We start from the raw sequence: 20,572 nt of genomic DNA, 5'->3' as shown, positions 1-20,572 counted from the left end.
GCTTGGCGGGCGCAGCTGAGACTCGCCCTAGCGCAGCTCTGGAGGGCCCCGCGGTAGGACAACGAGCCAGTGGCAGGGGAGGCCGTGGAGATGGCCCAGGAGTCCTCCGCTTCCCCGCGCCGTGCCCGGGAAGGACCCCTGGGCAGCGGCCACGGGGCGCGGGGTGTTGGGGGGCACAGCCCCGGCGCGACGCTGAAGCAGCGACGGCACGGGCGCCCCACGGCGACGGTCTCCATGGGGACCGCGGGCGCCAGGAACACGTGGGGCCTGGAGGGAGGAGCGCGCCCTGGCGGCCCCGTGACCCCGCCCACGTGACGGGCGCCCGCGGAAGGCGCCATGGGTTCCGCTCCCTGGGCCCCGGTCCTGCTGCTGGCGCTCGGGCTGCGCGGCCTCCAGGCAGGGGGTGAGTGTGGCGGCGCCCCCAGCCCATTCCCCGGCCCCATCCCCACCTCTGAGTTCCGCGTCACCCCCACAGCCCGCAGGGCCCCGGACCCCGGCTTCCAGGAGCGCTTCTTCCAGCAGCGTCTGGACCACTTCAACTTCGAGCGCTTCGGCAACAAGACCTTCCCCCAGCGCTTCCTGGTGTCAGGTGAGACCCCGACCCCGGCCCGGCCGCCCCTGCCGTCCCGCCGCACCCCAGCACCCTCGCCTCATCCGCCCTCCCCACAGACAGGTTCTGGACCCAGGGCAAGGGGCCCATCTTCTTCTACACTGGGAACGAGGGCGACGTGTGGGCCTTTGCCAACAACTCGGGCTTCGTCGCGGAGCTGGCGGCCGAGCAGGGGGCTCTACTGATCTTCGCGGAGCACGTGGGTGCCAGGCAGGGTCGCGGGCGGGGGTCGCGGAGCGCGTGGGTGCCGGACGGGGTCGCGGGGCCGGGCTTAATGGCACGTTCCGCCCAGCGCTACTACGGGAAGTCGCTGCCGTTCGGTGCGCAGTCCACGCAGCGCGGGCACACGGAGCTGCTGACGGTGGAGCAGGCCCTGGCCGACTTCGCAGAGCTGCTCCGCGCGCTACGGCGCGACCTCGGGGCCCAGGATGCCCCCGCCATCGCCTTCGGTGGAAGGTGGGCGCCTTCCCCGGCCACCGCACCCTCCCTCCCCTGCCCCGACCCAGCGCCCCCAGCCCTTCTCCCCACTCCCCTCTGACTCCCACCGCTGCCTTTTCCTAAGGCCTCGGGCAGTGGTTCCAGGCTTAGTGTTGCCTCCCCTAGGAAGCCCTCCCAGCCTGTCCTCCCAGCCACCTGCTCAGCTTGGATGTGCGGCCACACTAGCGGCCTTTCCCAGTGAGGGCTGCACCCGCACCAGGCCCAGGGTCGGAATTTGTGGGTCTCAGAAGTGTTGTCCTCCTCGTGGCACCTGTGGGCCCCTGAGGAGGAAAAGAGAAAATGGGGTATTGGGGACAGTAGCCCTAACCCTGTGTCCCTCACCCAGTTATGGGGGGATGCTCAGCGCCTACCTGAGGATGAAGTACCCACACCTGGTGGCGGGGGCGCTGGCAGCCAGCGCGCCGGTTCTAGCTGTGGCAGGTCTCAGCGACTCCAACCAGTTCTTTCGGGACGTCACGGCGGTGAGTGAGGCTTGGGGTCCTCCAGGCCCCCTAAGGGACAGCGGCTGCAGTGAGCACGGTCTCTTTCCCCCAGGACTTTGAGGGCCAGAGTCCCAAATGCACCCAGGGTGTGCGGGAAGCGTTCCGACAGATCAAGGACTTGTTCCTACAGGGAGGTGAGGCCCCCCACCGCCCCCCACTGCCTCACCCGCCCCAGCGCCAGCTGTGCCCAAGCCTCGAGTCTCTGCCCCTTCCATGCAGCCTACGACACGGTCCACTGGGAGTTTGGCACCTGCCAGCCACTGTCAGACGAGAAGGACCTGACCCAGCTCTTCATGTTCGCCCGGAATGCCTTCACCGTGCTGGCCATGATGGACTACCCGTACCCCACTGACTTCCTGGGTCCTCTCCCCGCCAACCCCGTCAAGGTGAGGCGCCTCCTCCCGGGGTGCAGGGAGAGGCCTGCTGGAGTGTCCCGAGGCTGGTGGTCAGCGGCCTGACCCTCATCCTGGGAGCCGGCGAGGCGGAGCTGGTGGAGGGGACCCTGCTGAGTCACTGCTGCCCCTGCAATCCAGGTGGGCTGTGACCGGCTGCTGAGTGAGGCCCAGAGGATCACGGGGCTGCGAGCGCTGGCAGGTGCCCTTCCCCCGGCCCCAGATGGGCAAGTGTGGAGACCCCAGGCTTGGCTTGGGTCCTGGGGCTGGGTGGGGCGAGGATCCGCAGCCCGGCCGGGGGCTCTGCCTCCTGCCCCAGGGCTGTGGTGGGGTGGACAGCACGACCTTCCCAGAGGCCCTGGGGGAGGCAGTGACCATTCCTGGGGACCCTCTCAGCACTGGCTGTAGCCAGGCCCAGCTTGATGGGTGCTGCTCAGGGGGCCCCTGGGGTCCCCAGGCATGGAGGGCAACAGAGGGCGGCAGGCCCCACCCTGCCCCGTGGAGAGTGCGGGAGGGCCCTCAACAGTCAGGCCCAGGCTGGCAGCACAGACCCCACCCACCTCCAAGCAGGTAGCCTGGAGAACCTTCCTCACTGGGACCTGCAGATCCCAGAGCCCCAGGCCCCTGCAGGACCATTCCGAGGGGGACGGGTTGGTGGCTGGAGCCCGCGGCGTGTGTGTGTGTGTGGCTGCTGGGCTCCAGCGCCTCTCCTCCCCAGGGCTGGTCTACAACGCCTCGGGCTCCCAGCACTGCTACGACATCTACCGGCTCTACCACAGCTGTGCTGACCCCACTGGCTGCGGCACGGGCCCCAACGCCAGGGCCTGGGACTACCAGGTGTGGGGCTGTGGGTGGCCTGGAACCACTTGGGGGCAAGGGTGGGCGTGGGCTGGCCTGACTCAGGCTGGGGCACCTGCAGGCCTGCACCGAGATCAACCTGACCTTCGCCAGCAACAACGTGACTGATATGTTCCCCAACCTGCCCTTCACTGAGGAGCTCCGCCAGCAGTACTGCCTGGACACCTGGGGCGTGTGGCCCCGGCCCGACTGGCTGCTGACCAGCTTCTGGGGGGGCGGTAAGGCCGGGGGGGTGTGGGGCAGCATCCTGCTTTCTGCCTCGAGCTCTGCTCCCCCTGCCCATGGCTCACAGCCCCCGTGAGGGGCCCACGTCACCACTTTCTCTGCCCCTTGCAGATCTCAGAGCCGCCAGCAACATCATCTTCTCCAACGGGAACCTGGACCCCTGGGCGGGGGGCGGGGTGAGTCCTGGCCTGGGCCCTATGACCCCGTTAGAAACTGAGACAGGGTCTTGCTCTGGCGCCCATGCTGGAATACAGTGGTGAGATCAGGGTTCACTGCAGCCTTGACCTCTGAGGCTCAAGCCTCCCAGTAACTGGGACACAGGCGCTCACCACCATGCCCAGCTAATTTAAAAAGCTATTTTTTTGTAGAGACACAGTCTCACCATATTGCCCAGGCTGATCTCGAACTCTTGGGCTCAAGTGATCCTCCCCGCTTGGCCTCCCAGAGTGCTGGGATCACAGGCCCCTCGCCTGCCCATACCCTGCTCCTGTCTTACCCGGTTTTGCCCCCATCTCGTCACTTCCCACCTCTGTCTCTGGCTGGTTCTCTCTCTGGTTGCTTGACGGGCACTGCCTCTCGGCTCTGCCCCGTCACGTCTCCTCTCCAGTGGGTCCACGGCGGAGGCTGGGCAGTTGCCTCATTCCTCACCTGATGGAGTTCTTTCCGCTGACCACAGATTCGGAGGAACCTGAGTGCCTCAGTCATCGCCGTCACCATCCAGGGGGGAGCGCACCACCTCGACCTCAGGTATGGAGGGAGGTGGCCTGGTGGTGGTCGTGGGTCGGGCGGGACAGGCTCACTGAGGGCTGGGGCTGACGGGCCCCCTCTGTGCCCGCTCCCCAGAGCCTCCCACCCAGAAGATCCTGTTTCCGTGGTTGAGGCACGGAAGCTGGAGGCCACCATCATCGGCGAGTGGGTAAAGGCAGCCAGGCGTGAGCAGCAGCCAGCTCTGCGTGGGGGGCCCAGACTCAGCCTCTGAGCACAGGACTGGAGGGGTCTCAAGGCTCCTCATGGAGTGAGGAGCAGGCTGGCCTCAGCCCTGCCTGTGTCTGCACCTTCCAGGTCCCCGAAGCTCAGCCCACCGTGGCCGGCCCAGCGTGGGGGCTTCACTCAAGCAGCAGCTGGCGGCAGAGGGAAGGGGCTGAATAAATGCCTGGAGGCCTGGCCATGTATGTCCCGTTCTTCCTGTCTGTGGGGCCCACACGCAGGCTGGGGGAGTGGGACCCGCAGAGACACGGCTGGGGACGCAGCGCACCCCGCACAGGCCGGGGTGTGCCCTGTTCTCCACAAGGTAGAGGCTCCACAATGCTCAGGTCTGCTCTGTAGGGCAGTGGGGGGCAGTGCCCCGCAAGGAAGCCCCGCTCTGCTGAGCCGCAGCAGACAGAGGCTGCAGCCACACTTCCAAGGTGACTCCTTCCCTGACATCCTCTGTACACAGCGACCCCCTCTGGGGAGGCCACTGGACAGTGCTTTTGGCCCCCAAGGGGCACGCAGTTGCTGTACCTTCACCCTCTGGGGCCACGCCCCCAGCACATTGGTCTCGAAGGTCTGGGTGAGATGGAGAAGGTGCACCTTTTCCAGCTGTTCAGGCCCCACCCGCTGCCCTAGTCCCGCCCATTCAGCCGGCCATGGGGCACCTGGTCCAGGAGGGCAGCACTGGGCCCACTGTGACAAGGGGCAGGCACCAGGACCACATCACAGCTGCTGTTCTCACCTTTCCAGGCACAGAGGAAGGAGTGCAGGATCAGGGCCCAGAGTGAGGCAGGAGAGGAAGCCCCAGGGTGCCCACTGTCCCCAGGGGTACACAGGTGGCTGCTGTGGGATGTTGGGGGTTGTGGGGACAGGCAGAGACGAGGCCCACACTCGGGCCCGGACCTCTGCGAGGGGCAGAGCTGGCAATCCTGGGCTGCGTGCGGTAGCCCTGCCCTGTGCTGCCACCAGCTCTGGCTTCCCAGGGAAGGGAAGTCTTCCCCGAGTGAAGGTGACGGACTTTTCACAGCGGGGAGCGGAGAGGCGTGGCCCTGAGAGGTCACCTGGTTCAGGGTCGGAGGGACCCAGCCAAGGCTCAGGGTCAGCCCTGGGATAGGGACAGCAGCAGAGCGATGATGAGGACGACTCTGCCACCACAGCCCGGGGCTCGGGGCCACAGCCATGCCAGGCTGCTGGAAGCTGCCCGACCTGAGGGCCCATGTGTCCCTTAGCTGTGCGCCTCAGTGCCAGCCCTGCAGGGAAGCAGGCCCTGTGTGAAACGCAGGAGCAAGGATGCCTCCCGCCAAGCATCTGCCCCATGGGGCCAGGGACACGGAGCTTCCCCATGGCCTCTCCCTGCCCACCAGCAGCGGACAGCTAGAGTCCAGTCTCAGCAAACCGAATTCTGAGACGTGACCTGAAGGACAGCTTCTCCCCAACGTCCGCCCAGACTTTCCAGTCATGGAGACCCCTACAGACACAGGAGACGTCACGGTTAGAGCAAATCAATTTTTATCTCCACGGGAGGGGCCCGTGAGCCAGACGGACTTGCCGTCCAGCCCTCCAAGCCCCCTGCGGGACGGCCAGGAGGATCCCTGAGTCCAGCGTGTAAACAGCAGAGCCGGCCCTGGAGCCTCGGGCCTGTGGAGTCACGGCAGCCCCTCCAGACCCTCGGGTGGGGGCATCTGAGGCTTCACAAGCCGGGGCAGAGCTGCACCCTGGGCTGTCTACTCGGTCACCACAGTACCAGGGACCACCTCAGAGCCCCTCTGGTCGGCCCAGAGACCTGCTCAGGCTTCAGCGCTCGTGAGTCATGATTGGTGTGTTCTGGAGGAGGCAGGCGGTGGCTCCAGTGGCCCAGCCCACCCCGCATCACCAAAGACTGACGGCCTCACTCGGCCTCAGGGTGTCCTGATTAAAGCAGAGACAAGGAGGAGCCCAGAGCCAGCTCAGAGGCTGAGCCACTCGGCGGTTGCCGGCGCTGTGTGGCCCTCGGAAAATGCACAGACCCAGCAAGGCGCCTCTGCCCACCCGAAGTCCCCACACCAGCAGCCACCCCCGCTAGGCAGGGGTCCAGATAGGCAGAGGGTGGGCTTCGGTGTTGAACACGTAGGCGTCCAGGCTGAGCAAGTTTGGGTCGTCAGAGAAGAGCAAGAACAGATACTTGAGCGTCTCCCCCAGGAAGAAGCTCTCCATCTTGTCCCTGGGCTCGGGCTTCTGAGGGTCCTGGACATTGTTGATGGACGAATAGCCACCCGAGGGGACCTGTGCAACAGCCAGGGCCTCGTCACCAGACGGGGGACACCCTGCACCCCCCTCAGCCTCATCACCGAAGCGCTCTCCACCCCGTGGTGAACGCGGCCCCCAGTGCAGGCTCAGGGTGGAGGGCGCCTCGGTGATGGCCACCCCCGGGCGAGCTGTGGTTCCCCCAAAGCCCACCTGGAAATGCCAACAACCCTCGAGTGACCAAGACAGAAACCGCCTCCCCCAGAACCTGGGCTCGGGGAGCCTCACAGCTGCCTCACGGGGCAGATGGTGGGAGCTGAGGCAGCAGGGGCCTCAGGCCAAGGTGACAGCAGAGCCAGGAGGTGACACTCAGGCCTCGTCTGGCTCCACCGTGGAGGGCATGACCTAAAACGGGGCCTGGTCCACAGTGGGGATGGAGCCCCAGTCATGGGTGCGTGTGCCTCCTAAATTGGGGGGCTGCTGGGCCCACAGCAGAGACCCTCCCCAGAGAGGCCCTGAGAGATGAAAATGAGGGGTGCCCAGCCCCTCCGAGTACTCTGGGTCCCACACACCACGAAGCTCAGTGGGGACGGGGATGCCAGGGCCCCCAAGCTGCAGTGTGGCCACCCCGAGGCTGCGGCAAGCCCGCCCCTCCCGGACCCAGGCCACAGCCACCACCAAGGGCAGGGCCAGCCTGAGCCCCACAGCCCAGCTGTGCCTGTGGCCCGGTGGCCATGACCACGTGGGGCGAGGACGGGCGCTCACCCGCGTGAACCGGTTGAAGCTCTGCAGAATCTCCCAGCCCCAGTCCTGGTACTTGCGGTCCCCTGTGACACGGTACAGGTAGAACAGGCTCTCCACGGTCTCTGGCCGCAGCAGGTTGTGCCTGTCTGCCGGCTGTGGGCGGAGCAGAGCTCAGGGCAAGGCCAGCCCGGCCAGCACCCTCCTCCTGATGGACCCCGACCCAGGCCCAGACCCACCTTGACCTCCACGTCCCGGTGGCCTGGCTGGGGGTAAAGGTTGAAGTGCACGATCTCAGGACTCAGCCCCGTCTCCATCTGCCGGTTCATCTGGTAACAAGTCTCCATGAGCTCCTGGGCCAGCTCCATGTGGCTGGCGGGCAGGCCGTGGTAGACACCCAGAGCCAGTGTCCCTGGCAGGAAGCACACCAGGTGGTCCTGGAATCAGAGGGTCTCTTCAGCCCCAGATCCCAGGCCCTGCCCTCAGCCTGCAGCTGCACAGGCAGCCAACGTGGGGGCCCAGTGCTGCCTCGGCCCTGGTACCCTGGGAGGGGAGGCCACGCGAGGGCACTTGACGTGGAACAGCGGAGCTGCCTGGGCCAGGCCCTCCAACCCGGCCCCCACACACCGCCCGCGGACCTGCTACACACTGGGCCCGGGGAGGGAGCTGCCCTGGGGAAGCCCTGCCCACCCCAGGTGCCACACAAGGCCTCGCTGCCCTGTTGCCAAGACAGGCCTGGCCAGGCAGCCATGGTCTACCTAGGGCCTCCACGTAGGCGCCATGGCCAGGATTTCGTTATTCTTTTTGACATCACGACTCAGGCACCTTGGAAGCCAAGGTAAAGGGGGCGGCGGCTGGAAGGCCCCACGGACACACTCACCATCTTGGCACTGAAGCGGCCGTGGGCAAGTTCCCCCACGAAGGTGAGCTTACTGGGTTCAGAGTGCCGCAGCAGGTGCGTTTTGACCCCCTCGATGGCTTCCACGTAGTCTTCCAGCAGCCTGTGGACACCAGCAGTCACCTCACTCTACCAGGATGGGGCACGGGCTCCCGTGGGGCGCCAGGGACAGGCACATCCTGGGCCCACACAAGCACAGCAGGCCTGGCCCTTGCCGGACAGAAGGTGCCACCCTGCACAGCCCGTGGCCCCCAGTGAAGATGCCCCCTCACCCCCACAGAGGCCACGGTGAGAAGTGGATGAATACGCCCCTCCACAGAAATGCCTGGGCCAGGCCTGGCACGGCTGCGGTTTCCTGACACGCAGCCTGGGGAGGGCAGCAGGAGCGGGGGCCGTGGGAGCTGGGGGCAGCAGGAGTGGGGGGCTGCGGGAACTGGGGGCAGCGGGCCGGGCCTCACTGTGTCTCCTGCTTCCCGCCCTGGATCCACTGCTTCAGCAGGTACTCATAGTAGCTGTCGGCCCTGGCGCCCAGCGTGAACACGCCCAGGTGGGTGAAGAGGCCGCTGTGGGTATTGATGAACATGGGCACCAGCCCATCCTTCTTCCCAGACAGGCCGTGGATGTGCTGCGTCACCTTCTCCACGGCCTCCTGCGGCAGAAAGGGGGATGGTGGGTTTACCGCCTGGGGCAGGGCTGCCGGGTGAGCTGTAGAGGGGCTCTGTGAGCTCTGCCTCCCCTTGCCCCAGCACCAACTGACTCCCAGCAGAGAGAGAGCTCTGTGCCCAGCCCACAGCTGTCCTCGCCCACATGGCTCCTGGTGGCCACACCACACAGCCACACAGCCACCAGTGCAACCTGAATGTCACTGCTTCCGACGGGTGGTCACCACAGAGCTGACCCGTCTTCAGGATGGCTGTCATCCCTTACTCGAAGGGACAGCATCTGACAACCACAGGCAGTGTCCTCACGAGAGCCTGCCAGGCCTGGCCGTCAGCCACGGCTCTGGAGGGATGGCAAGTGTGCCTGCCTTCTGAGCCCAGTGTTGCTCCTGATGATATTAAATGCCCCGGCTCCATGCCCTCCTGGTGAGCTCCCACTCATTCTCCAAGTCACAGCCACCCTCAGCTCCTCAGGGCTCACGCCCAGCTGGCAGCACCAGGCATCCTGGCCCACAGAGGGGCACAGGGTACCGGGATGTTAGGGCACGTCCAGCAACGTAGCTCTGGGTCTCTACCCAATGCAGACACCCAAACCCATGCCAAGCGCCTCTGAGGCCTGGCTGCTTATCCCTGTGTACCTGCAGCAATCAGAGGCCCTGGTGACATGGGGGTGCCCATGAGTGCCTGGGGCCATTTTCTGAGCTGCAGTGGAAACGCCTTCTAAACGTCTGCATGGGAGCCTCACGTGGATGGTGTGTGGGGAGCCTCACGTGGATGGTGTGTGGGAGCCTCACGTGGATGGTGTGTGGGAGCCTCACGATGGTGTGTGGGAGCCTCACGTGGATGGTGTGTGGGAGCCTCACGTGGATGGTGTGGGCTGCACTTCTCACCACAAGTGGTCACAGTTGCTCTAAAGAGGGATGTGTCCAGCTCATGATTAAAAACAGGGACTCGAACATGAGGCCAAATACATGAGCAACAATAAACAGACCAGCTGTGCTTCATGAAAATGACAATCTGTTATCTATCAAAATACACTATTAACAAAGTAAAAGGAGGCTGGGCACAGTGGCTCACACCTGTAATCCCACCACTTTGGAAGGCCAGAGTGATAAGATTGCTTGGACCCAGGAGTTTGAGACCAGCCTGGGCAACATGGCAAAATGCTGTCTCTACAAAAGAGAGACAGCGGTTTTCTAAAAAAAAGTTTTTTTAACTAGCCTGGTGTAGGCGTGTGCTCCTGTAGTCCCAGCTACTCAGGAGACTAGAGCACTCCAGCCTGGGCAACCGAGTGAGACCTTGTCTCTCAAAAATAGAAAACAAAAAAGCAAAGTAAAAACAAAACCGACAGATGAAAGAAAATATTTGCAAATCCCACTTCTGATATGAAGTGACTATACAGAATAAAGAACTCCCACAATTCAACAAGACAAACTACCCAATTAAAAAAGCAGGTAGTGGGCCGGGCACGGTGACTCACGCCTGTAATCCCAGCACTTTGGGAGGGTGAGGTGGGCAGATCACCTGAGGTCAGGAGTTCGAGACCAACCTGGCCAACACGGTGAAAGCCTGTCTCTACTAAAAATACAAGAATTAGCCTGGCGTGGTGGCACACGCCTGTAGTCCCAGCTACTTGGGAGGCTGAGGCAGGAGAGTCACTTGAACCCAAGTGGAAGAGGTTGCAGTGAGCCGAGATCACGCCACTGCACTCCAGCCCAGGCAACAGAGCAAGACTCCGTCTCAAAACAAAAAAGCAAAAACAAACAAACAAAAAACACCAGGCAGTGAACCTATGAATTATGTTGAGTTTAAAAAAACAAAAAAAAAGAGGCCAGGCACAGTGGCTCATACCTGTAATCCCAGCACTTTGGGAGGCCAATGGGTGGATCACCTGAGGTCAGTTCCAGACCATCCTGGCCAACATGGCGAAACCCCATCTCTACTAAAAATACAAAAAAATAGCCGGGTGTGGTGGTGGGTGTAGTCCCAGCTACTCGGGAGGCTGAGGCAGGAGAATCGCTTGAACCCGGGAGGTGGAGGTTGCATTGAGCTGAGATCGCGCCACTGCACTTCAGCCTGGGCGACAGAGCAAGGCTCCGTCTCAAAAAAGAAAAAAGGCAAACGCATTGAATAGGCATTTCCAAGAAGATGCACAAATGGCCAATAAGCACGTGAACTAATCCCCAGCCCCGTTCGCCACTTGGGAAAAATGCACATCAAAACCACCACGTGAGGGCCATGGGGATGGCCACTGCCCACACAACAGAAGGCAGCGAGTGCTGGCAAGCGCGTGGAGGCTGAGCTGGAGGCTGAGCCCTGGGCACGGGTGGTGGGAATGTGACATGGTTTTGCCGCTGTGGAAACAGTATGGTGGGGCCTCAATAATGAAATCATGAATTACCACGTGATCCAGCGATTGCATTTCTCCTACTCAAAAGAAGCAAAGCAAACCCTCAGGCAGGTGTGTGCACCCGCCCTCACAACACCCAAAACAGCACAGGCAGGAGTGTGCACCCGCCCCCACAACAGATGAAATAGAGCCTCAGGCAGGAGTGTGCACCCGCATTAACAACAGTCAAAACAGCACAGCCCTGGTGTCCACCAGGCAGGAGTGTGCACCCCGCACTCACAACAGTCAAAACAGCACAGCCCTGGTGTCCACCAGCGGAGTGTGCACCCATGCTCACAACAGCCAAAACAGCACAGGCAGGTGTGTGCACCCGCGCTCACAACAGCCAAAACAGCACAGCCCTGGTGTCCGCCGGGCAGGTGTGTGCACCCACGCTCACAACAGCCAAAACAGCACAGCCCTGGTGTCCACCAGAGAGGGAGGATTAAACAAAAAGTGGCCTAGCCACACAGCAGATATTCAGCCTGAAAAAGGCATTTCTGAAGCGTCTTTCGCATATGAAGCTTAGATGCTGAGTGAAAGGAGCCCAAATAAAAGGACAAATCAGCCAGGCGCAGTAGCTCACGCCTGTCATCCCAGCACTGTGGGAGGCCGAGGCGGTAGATCATGATGTCAGGAGTTTGAGACCAGCCTGGCCAACATAGTGAAACCCTGTCTCTACTAAAACCACAAAAATTAGCTGGGTGTGGTGGCGGGCGCCTGTAATCCCAGCTACTCGGGAGGCTGAGGCAGGAGAATGGTTTGAACCTGGGAGGTGGAGGTTGCAGTGAGCTGAGATCGTGCCATTGCACTCCAGCCTGGTGACAGAATGAAACTCCGTCTCAAAAAAAGAAAAAAAAAAGGACAAATCGTGTGTGACTCCACTCACACGAGGAACTCCACGCAATGAGGTCCAGGAAGAAAAAGCTGAATAGTGTTTTCCAGGGACTGGGGACGGACATGAGGGGTCACTGTGTGATGGGAGAGCTTCAGTTTTAAGATGAAAAGGGTCCTGGAGATGGAGGTGACGGCTGCACAACAGCATGAGTGTGTGTAATACCACCGACCTGCACGCCTGCAACAGCATGAGTGTGTGTAACGCCACCGACCTGCATGCCTGGAAATGGTTAAGGTGGTATGTTTTGTGTGTTTTATCACAATAAAAAACCTGAAAACACACACGCACACACACACACAGCACCTGCTGTGATGAGCAAAAGGTAGCTCCAAGGAAGTGCGTCCAGCCAGAAAGCCTGCCCCCTTACCTGAAACTTCTTATCCCCTGTGAGACGGGAGAGCTCCCGGAACTCCAGCTGAATGCTGGTCACCTCGGCCACGGTGCTGTCGGAGGTCCACCGTGGCGGGTGGGCAACTCCAGTGCCGACGTTCACATCCGAGTAGGGAATCTTGGACGGTGTTCTGAAGGCAGGCATTAGCCGATTTCCAAAATCCTCCTGGTATATCAGCAGAGCAGAGAACCAACGTTTCAGGTCACCCAGAGGCCTCGTCTACACCCTTTCACGCAGTTCAGTGGAGACAGTGAAGGCTCTCTGGGGCCAACACAGCAGCAAGGAAACGGGCATCACTCTGCACTGAGTGAACGTCTCTACAAGGTCAGTGATGATCAAAGTGGCTGCATCAGCTCACGATATGGGCTCAGAAACAGACTCCAGTGCGTTTGAAGAGGAAACAGGAAAACAGCCACGTCCTCACAAGTCCACTAAAGGGGTAACTGCTTGAATGCGAGTCCACCGTCTCCCTGCAGGACACCCCAAGACGCTTACCGCTTTCCTCAGGAAGAGGCTGTCTCCAGACAGGTGGTAGGCACTCAGGAGCCCCCCCAGGATGCGGATCGTGCTCTCAAATAGGTTGACATCCACGTCCTTTTCAAAGTGTAACTTCTTCGACACCCACTTCCTGGCTTCCTCAAATTCTATGACATAAAACAGTAAAGGATGCAGAGACAAATGGATGGCTCCAACGTTTTCCTATGATCTATCCATCTTCAAAATACATTTGGCTGGGCGCGGTGGCTCATGCCTGTAATCCCAGCACTTTGGGAGGCCGAGGCGAGTGGATCACTTGAACCCAGGAGTTCGAGACCAGCCTGGACAACATGGCAAAACCCCATCTCTACTAAAAATACGAAAATTAGCTGACGTGGTGGCGCACGCCTGTGGTCCCAACTACTAGGGAGGGTGAGGCATGAGAATCGCTTGAACCCAGGAGGCGAAGGCTGCAGTGAACTGAGATCGTGCCACTGCACTCCAGCCTGGGCCACATCACGAGACTCTGTCTCCAAAAAACCCACGTTTGAAACCAGGAGACCAAGGTTGCAATGAGCCGAGATTGTGCCATTGCACTCCAGCCCAGGAGACAGTGAAAGACTCCATCTCAAAAACAAAAACAAAACCAAAAACCAAAAACAAAAACAAAAAACCAAACCCACGTTCTGGGGCGTTATTGTTCCCCTGCAGAGCTTCAGTATCACCTCCTGTCTCAAGGGGGTAAATCTTGAAGTCTTCAACGTTTGTTAATAAAACTGAGTCACCAGTGCAGTCGCTGTGACCACAAATGGGTCACAATCAAAGGCTATGATACAAAAAAATTACACAAGTAATTTACTGGTGGTCTTCAACCTATTCAAAAAATTAGGCAAATGTTTAAAATATCGCTTCCATAACTGAAGACACATACTCCCAATTCAAAGTGGATGTGCTGGTCTATGAAGGACGCTGCTGAGATCTGGGACCAGCGGGGTCCCACAGTCACTCATCCCACCAACCCCAGCTGCAAGAGAAGCACAGCCTGGAAATGTCCCTTGGACGTCCCCCAAAGAGTCCACACTCAACTCCTGCAGAGGTCCGGGGACAGCGGCCCTGTGTGTGCCTTGGGTGGCTGGACAAGAACAGGAAGTGACCACAGCCAGCACGTCCACTCCCACACCCAGGAGAAGGGAAAACCCATGGTCAGATGCAAACAGCCGCTTTCACTCCATGTGCAACCCACACTCTGCCTCAGCACACGAGGCCCACATGGAGGACTCAGCCCCTCCCCAGAAAGCACCAGGTACCTTTCCTCAGACCCAAGATCCACATGGTGTCCAGCGCGTCGATCAGCGTGAGACCAAGGCCAAACCACTCGCTGAAGGACCTGGACACAGGCTTCAGCTCGTCATGGCCCCATGCAAACTTGCGGTATCCTTTCCACGCGTGCAGGAAGACATCAATCACGCCCTTCTGGCGATAGTTTGGATGCGCTAGTAGGGGGGAGAGAGCACAGGCCATGGCGGACGTGGTCCTGGCGTCGGGACAGATGGACACCCTCAGGCAGAGCACTGCTGTGACCCACATGGGGCAAAGATGACGGTGGGTTTGGGACGATGGGAAGGGCGGTGATGGGCACAGCAAAGGCCAGGGCCACAGAGGCTGCAGCAGCCCCCAGGGAGAACACAGCCTGTCAAGGGCCTGAGACCTCTGGAGGCTGCACAGGACGGCACCTGGCACCTGACCACCTGCCTGGGGCCCACACACCTCCACCTGGCGCCTGGGCAGGCACACCCTCCTCGGATCTCAGTGGCCTCTGGCCAAAGAGACAAGGCTGGCTGCCCCGAGGGCGATGGGACAGCACAGCGAGAACAGCTTGTGGAGACACGGGTGAGTGTGGTGCCAACTCAGAATGTGAAACACTGACAGGTGCAGACCTCGACACGAACACCCTCGACTCACATACACTCATTTTGCCGTATGGGTTTCAGGTACTCCACGGGAACTGCACTGTGCAGACGCACTAGAGTCCCCTCGTTCACTCTTTTTTCTCATGTTATTTTTCTGGCTGGGCGCGGTGGCTCCCGCCTGTAATCCCAGTACTCTGGGAGGCCAAGGTGGGCGGATCACCTGAAGTCAGAAGTTTGAGACCAGCCTCGCCAACATCGCCAAACCCCATCTCTACTAAAAATACAGAAATTAGCCGGGTGTGGTGGTGGGTGCCTGTAATCCCAGCTACTAAGGAGGCTGAGGCAGGAGACTTGCTTGAACCCAGAAGGCAGAGGTTGCAGTGAAGTGACAAAGCAAGACTCTGTCTCAAATATATATATATCTATATATATGTATATATATTTATATACATATTTATATATGTATATATATATGTTTTTATATATGTATATTTGTTATATAGATTATATAGATTATGTATTTTTATATATAATACACAGATTATGTTATGTTATATATAATATACAATAATATGTTACATATATAATATATAACCCATATAACCTATATTATATAATATGTACATATTATATAATATGTACATATCATACATTATATAATATGTACATATTATATGTACTATGTATATATTATATATATGTATATAATTTTTTTTTTTTGTAGAGATGAGGCCTCACTATGTTGTCCAGGCTGGTCTTGAACTCCTGGACTCAAGAGATCCTTCTGCCTCAGCCTCCCAAAGTGCTGGGATTACAAGCATGAGCCACCACGTCTGGCCAACACTGACTAATGTGTGGATTGACACGTGTGTAATGGCACCAAACCACACATCCTCTCAGGAAAGGTTCTGAGGCCTCCTCATGCTCATGGCATGCCTATGCCTCTGCCTCTGCTTCTGCCCTCATTAATGCCGCAGAGATTGCTACACATCCCTCACAGGCCCGGGGCTGGAAGTCCCAGCTCTGGGCTCCCTCCCCACCTCAGAGACACCTGGGGGGCATGATGAGAGCAGGGCTCCAGACTCAGCGAACTGCCATGAGTCCCCACAGGCAAGCAAACGACTCTGGGAGTGGCTGTCCTCAGCCCTGGTTTTCTGTCTGGAGAACGGGAGGGTGAGTGGCTTACCGTGTCAGAGGGTGTCATGAGGTTGAAAGAGGCCTCAGGTCATGCACTGAGCTTGGCCGAAGGCCCGCACCTGGGAGGCCCCCAACAAATGGTGCTGGGAATGAAGCGGCCCCCAGAGAAGCCTGGGACTGGCCAAGCTGAGACAGGGGACGCAGCACGGGCAGCAGTCTCCAGGGATCCCGTGGGGCAGCCTGGCCCAGACACAAACCTTCCATACACACCTTCTTCTGCAGCCATGTGCTCAGGGACAGCAGGCCAAGAGCCACCAAGGTTGCAGAGCCAGTGAGGACTCAGACAGCAGGGGGATGCTGAAGCGCAAGGTGCACACCAGGGCCGGGGGGCCACCCACCATGGCTGAGACGAAGCCTGCACCCATCAGCCACCAGCCCCTGAGCGCCTGGGGAGGAAGGGGCGCAGGCGTGGCCTCACCTGGTGTGCCCTGTGTCCTGGCCGGTGGCCGGGGAGGCTTGGTGGGCGCTTCTGCTTTTCTTGAAGGGAGCTCGGTGCCCTGCTCAGGCTCGATCACTGCTCCCCTCCAGCTTCGGGGGAGAAGGAAGGGCGTCAGCTGCCATCAAATATTTGTGGCTCCGTGTTTCCCACCCCCACACTCCATACCCATGGCCAAGGCACGGCCCTGCACCCAACACGGCCCCATCATCCTGAAGTGCAGGCTGCTGAGTGGCAGGAAACACACAGTTCAGTCCTGAGCTCCTGTGCCTGAGAGCCAAGACCACAGCACTGCTCCAGGCCCAAGGCTGGCCTGAGGTCAGAGGCCAGAGCCTGGAGAATCGTGAGAAACGCCTCTGCAGAGGCCGGAGGCGGGGCCCCTACAGTGGAGGACCAGAGACTCTGTCATCCAAACAGGAGCACTAGCGGCAGTGAGGTGGCCCCAGGATGCCAGGATGGCCACACAGATGGGGGCTGTCCCTACACACGAGACGCATGGCCACTCAAACTCCCCATCCAGGGTTCTGTCCGATGGCCATCAGGAACAGCTATGAGGTTGTGTAGATGGCTTGCCGCACAACCTCATAACTGTGGCTGGGCCCGAGCGTTCTCCTGGGGCCCTGTGGCGAATCTGTCCCAGGCTCAGCAAAAGGCCTCTTCCATGCACAGATGGCTTACATGCTGGGAATACAAATGTGGCACTTTTGACAAGCTGAGGTCAAATGCTCTTTTGCTCTGGAAGTAAAGCGTCCTTGCATTCATGCCAACACTAACTAGAGTACAGCGGCCCTCAAATTCTCCTCCTGGCAGTGAGGACCCCTCACATGCACATGTCCACGCCTCTCACCACGTGCTTGAGTTCAGGGCCTCAGGGCCTCTGGGCCCATCACTCACGGCTGACAGTGCTTGTCTCAGGCCACTCCTGCACAGCAGCCCTCACTGGCCCTGGCTCTGTCCACAGGTAAGAGCTCAGGTGTGGCCCACACTTTGTGGAGGAGAGAGGATGCCTGCAGGGAGCCCTTCCTTCCGCCTCAACTACAATGAACTATGTTTCTAAGAGCATAATATGGAGCCAGAAATGAGGCTGAGATGCCGCCAGCACCGAAGCTTCACTGGGATCCACAACCTGGACTTGACCAACGGGGCAGAGGACAGCACCCTGGGAGCCTGGGCACCAGGCAACTCCCTCTCCCTCTCCCTCTGCTCGACCAGATGGGGCTCGGGAAAGGAGGTGGCCCAGGCAGCCAGTGTCCACCTCTGAGCCTGGCTCCCCATCTCCAACCACCTGTGCACCCTTCACATGCACACAAAACATTCTGAAACGTTATTGCATACCATGAGGACATTACCGGGGACCTAATTTAGCTCTGACCTCCAGTTTTAAAAATTCGATTCTGTAATCTAAGGTTAATGAAGACAGATTACAGAGCATACACTGTCAGTTTCAAAGGAAAATAGATCTCAGACATAATGTGTTTCCGCGAACTTGTTTTTCGGAACATAAAGCCCTGAGCTGTGGCGTGCAGCCTGCCCTGCGCTCTGTACCTGATGACTGTCCTTTGCGGATCTCCTTCCACAGGGTCCACAGGGGCTTCTTCCCTTTTCGTGGCCTCCTCCTGGGTCCCATCCTTCAGGTCTTGGCTTGGGGGTCGAATCTGCAGGTGAGGTGGTCCCCGCTGGACGTGTCTTTGTGACTTCTGTAGAGAAATTGGTCACACAGGAAATCACGGGGTACCTGCGAGCTGCCCTTCTTTCCCGCTATGGGACGCCCTCAGGTGCAGCCCACACCTCACGGACTGAGCTGCTGACCTCAGACTAAATTACTTCCGTTTTTCAGTAGGACAGGCAGCTTCAGAAGACAGCTCCTTAGGAGCCTGGGACACTGCCGACTGGCTAAACGGCCCCCGACAAAGCACTTAAGCCCCTCCCACGGTGGGGATATTTCCAAACTCTCACAGGTCCTAAAGGGTTAATAACAAAGGGCTGCAGCAAACACCAGATCCCGCAACAGCTCTGGGTCCGCAGGCCTCCCACACAGCCACACAGTCATCTGCAAAGTGAGGCAGGCACCCACAACCTCACTACAAAGCACAAAGCTTACGAGGACATGGAGCTGGGTTCCCCTTGCCAGGCGCCCCCTGCTGTGTGATGCGGGTCTTCTAGCCACCCCCCACCACCCCGTTCCCTGTTTCCACACCTGCAGGCACAGAGCCCCGTCCTCTGCTCCCTTCCCCACGTGAACAGGAGCGTGGGAAAGCACAGACCATGCCACGGACGGAGGCTTAGGTCCTCCTGTGTGAGTCTAGCGGCAAATTCATTCTCTCCTGTGGCCTCAGTTTTCCGTGGTATTACCAAACCTTAATTTTTATTATTATTATTACTATAGAGACCGGGTCTCCTTATGTTGCCCAGGCTGGTCTTAAACTCCTGGCCTCATGAATTCCTCCTGCCTCGGCTTCCCAGAGTGCTAGGATGACAGGTTGGAGCCACCACACCCGGCACAAACCATAATTTTGTACTTCTTTACTGATGGATATTTAGATTGTTCCACTTTTTTTTTTTTTTTTTAAAGGAAAGAATGCTTACTTATGGCTGGGCACAGTGGCTCATGCCTGTAATCCCAGCACTTTGGGAGGCCGAGGCGGGAGGATCACTTGAACCCGAGATGTGGAGGTTGCAGTGAGTCGAGATTGTGCCACTGCACTCCAGCCTGGGCAACAGAGTGAGACCCTGTCTCAAAAAAAAAAAATCACTATGGGTTCAATGACCACAGTTTTATGATCTTGTAGGGAAGTTCATCTCAGTTTTACTCCCAAATGTTCTCTCCTTATGAATTTTAAAATCATCTTTAAAAATAGAGGTTGGAATTTTGATAGGGAGTCAATGGATTTACAGATTAATTCAGGGAGAACTTAAATCTTTTCTCTTTTTTTTTTTTGAGACGGAGTCTTGCTCTGGCGCCCAGGCTGGAGTGCAGTGGCGCGATCTTGGCTCATTGCAACCTCCGCCTCCCAGGTTCACGCCATTCTCCTGCCTCAGCCTCCTGAGTAGCTGGGACTATAGGCGCCCACCACCACGCCCAGCTAATTTTGTTTTTGCATTTTTAGTAGAGACGGGGTTTCACTGTGTTAGCCGGGATGGTCTCAATCTACTGACCTTGTGATCCACCCGCCTCGGCCTCCCAAAGTGCTGGGATTACAGGTGTGAGCCACTGCTTAAATCTTTATAGCAGAAGAATAAAATGTCTAATTATTTAGGTCTTTTCAAATACCTTGTTATACTTTTATTCATACTGACTTTATATATTTTAATATCAGGATTATTCCTATGAACTTGGTGGCATTCTTTTCTTGTTATTGTGATGGAGATTGCTTTTCTTTTTTTTTTCGAGACTGAGTCTCACTATCACCCATGCTGGAATGCAGTGGTGCGATCTCCACTTGCTGCAACCTCCACCTCCCAGGTTCAGGCCTCAGCCTCCTGACTAGCTGGGACTATAGTCGCACACCACCACACCCGGCTAATTTTTGTATTTTTAGTAGAGATGGGGTTTCACCATGTTGGCCAGGCTGGTCTCAAACTCCTGACCTCAAACCTCAAGTGATCCGCCTGCCTCGGCCTCCCAAAGTGCTGGGACTACAGGCGTGAGCCACTGCACCCTGCCGAGATCTCTTTTCAATAATATTTTCTAATTGATTACTGCTACTATATAGCAACGTTCTCTAAAACTAATTTCTAAGCCTGGTGAAGTCATAAGAAGCATACTTGGTAAAGGATGCAATATTCTAACTCACAACAGTCATACTAATAATAAAGGAAAATATAAAATTCCTAAGACTCATCAAAGGACACGGATAGCTTCCGGGATGGGAGCACATATGGCTGCTCATCACCTCTGCCCTCCTGTAAGTGTCCCTGCTTCTAGGCAAGACACACAAACATCCATGAAAAGCAGACACCAGTTTTTGACTGTCGCATCGGAAACACTGCTGACACGAGAATGCCCAGTGCTGCCATGGCACCACTGACTGCTACTCTCAGCACCATGGCAGGGGAAGCAAATTCAGGAACAGTTTGTCATGATACACGTCATAGGACTTCAAAATCTTCACAACCTTTAACTCTTAATAGTTTATGTACAACGGATGTAATGGGGACATTTACAAATGAAGAAAGAACCAACAGATAAATGATTTAGAAAATGATGGTTTATCCAAGCAATGGAGAAGAGCTACAAAAATCTGCATGAAAGGGAATATTCTCATGTGCATAAAAAAAAAAAAAAACAGGGACCAATCCAGCCCCTAACCCTCAAT

At 58.1% G+C, this 20,572-nt stretch overlaps 2 protein-coding genes across 7 annotated transcripts in view; one reads left to right on the top strand and one right to left on the bottom strand.

Annotated features, from left to right (window-relative positions):
- Positions 1-252: 252 nt before the first annotated feature.
- On the top strand, positions 253-4,233 carry DPP7 (dipeptidyl peptidase 7). 5 transcript variants are annotated; one of them, XM_058445566.1, is made up of 14 exons: positions 253-403; positions 476-589; positions 670-809; positions 903-1,066; positions 1,434-1,569; positions 1,643-1,724; positions 1,810-1,976; positions 2,124-2,184; positions 2,701-2,819; positions 2,902-3,058; positions 3,177-3,241; positions 3,742-3,812; positions 3,909-3,981; positions 4,128-4,233. In XM_058445566.1, the coding sequence occupies exons 1-14, from the start codon at positions 337-339 to the stop codon at positions 4,212-4,214; spliced, it is 1,503 nt and encodes a 500-aa protein (XP_058301549.1). In that variant the 5' UTR covers positions 253-336; the 3' UTR covers positions 4,215-4,233. The 5 variants fall into 5 exon arrangements, with proteins under 5 accessions (XP_058301549.1, XP_058301552.1, XP_032021637.1 ...); XM_058445569.1 differs by lacking the exon at positions 3,177-3,241; XM_032165746.2 differs by having other exon boundaries at positions 3,909-4,233.
- A 1,296-nt stretch (positions 4,234-5,529) lies between these two features.
- Positions 5,530-20,572, bottom strand: part of MAN1B1 (mannosidase alpha class 1B member 1) — a 22,067-nt gene continuing 7,024 nt past the window's right edge. For both annotated transcript variants that reach the window (XM_032165737.2, XM_058445519.1), the window contains exons 4-13: positions 17,802-17,953; positions 16,239-16,348; positions 14,021-14,206; positions 12,732-12,880; positions 12,213-12,401; positions 8,358-8,548; positions 7,882-8,002; positions 7,241-7,438; positions 7,026-7,157; positions 5,530-6,299 (exon numbers count right to left, since the gene is read on the bottom strand). In XM_032165737.2, the coding sequence (XP_032021628.1) occupies positions 6,096-6,299; positions 7,026-7,157; positions 7,241-7,438; positions 7,882-8,002; positions 8,358-8,548; positions 12,213-12,401; positions 12,732-12,880; positions 14,021-14,206; positions 16,239-16,348; positions 17,802-17,953 (1,632 nt within the window). In that variant the 3' untranslated portion in view covers positions 5,530-6,095. The remainder of the gene's footprint in view (positions 6,300-7,025; positions 7,158-7,240; positions 7,439-7,881; positions 8,003-8,357; positions 8,549-12,212; positions 12,402-12,731; positions 12,881-14,020; positions 14,207-16,238; positions 16,349-17,801; positions 17,954-20,572) is intronic.

Source organism: Hylobates moloch, unplaced genomic scaffold, assembly GCF_009828535.3.
Source record: "Hylobates moloch isolate HMO894 unplaced genomic scaffold, HMol_V3 SCAFFOLD_10, whole genome shotgun sequence".
Classification (NCBI taxonomy): domain Eukaryota; kingdom Metazoa; phylum Chordata; class Mammalia; order Primates; family Hylobatidae; genus Hylobates; species Hylobates moloch.
The sequence above is the reverse complement of the archived record's forward strand: the minus strand, read 5'-3'. Positions and strand labels throughout refer to the sequence as shown.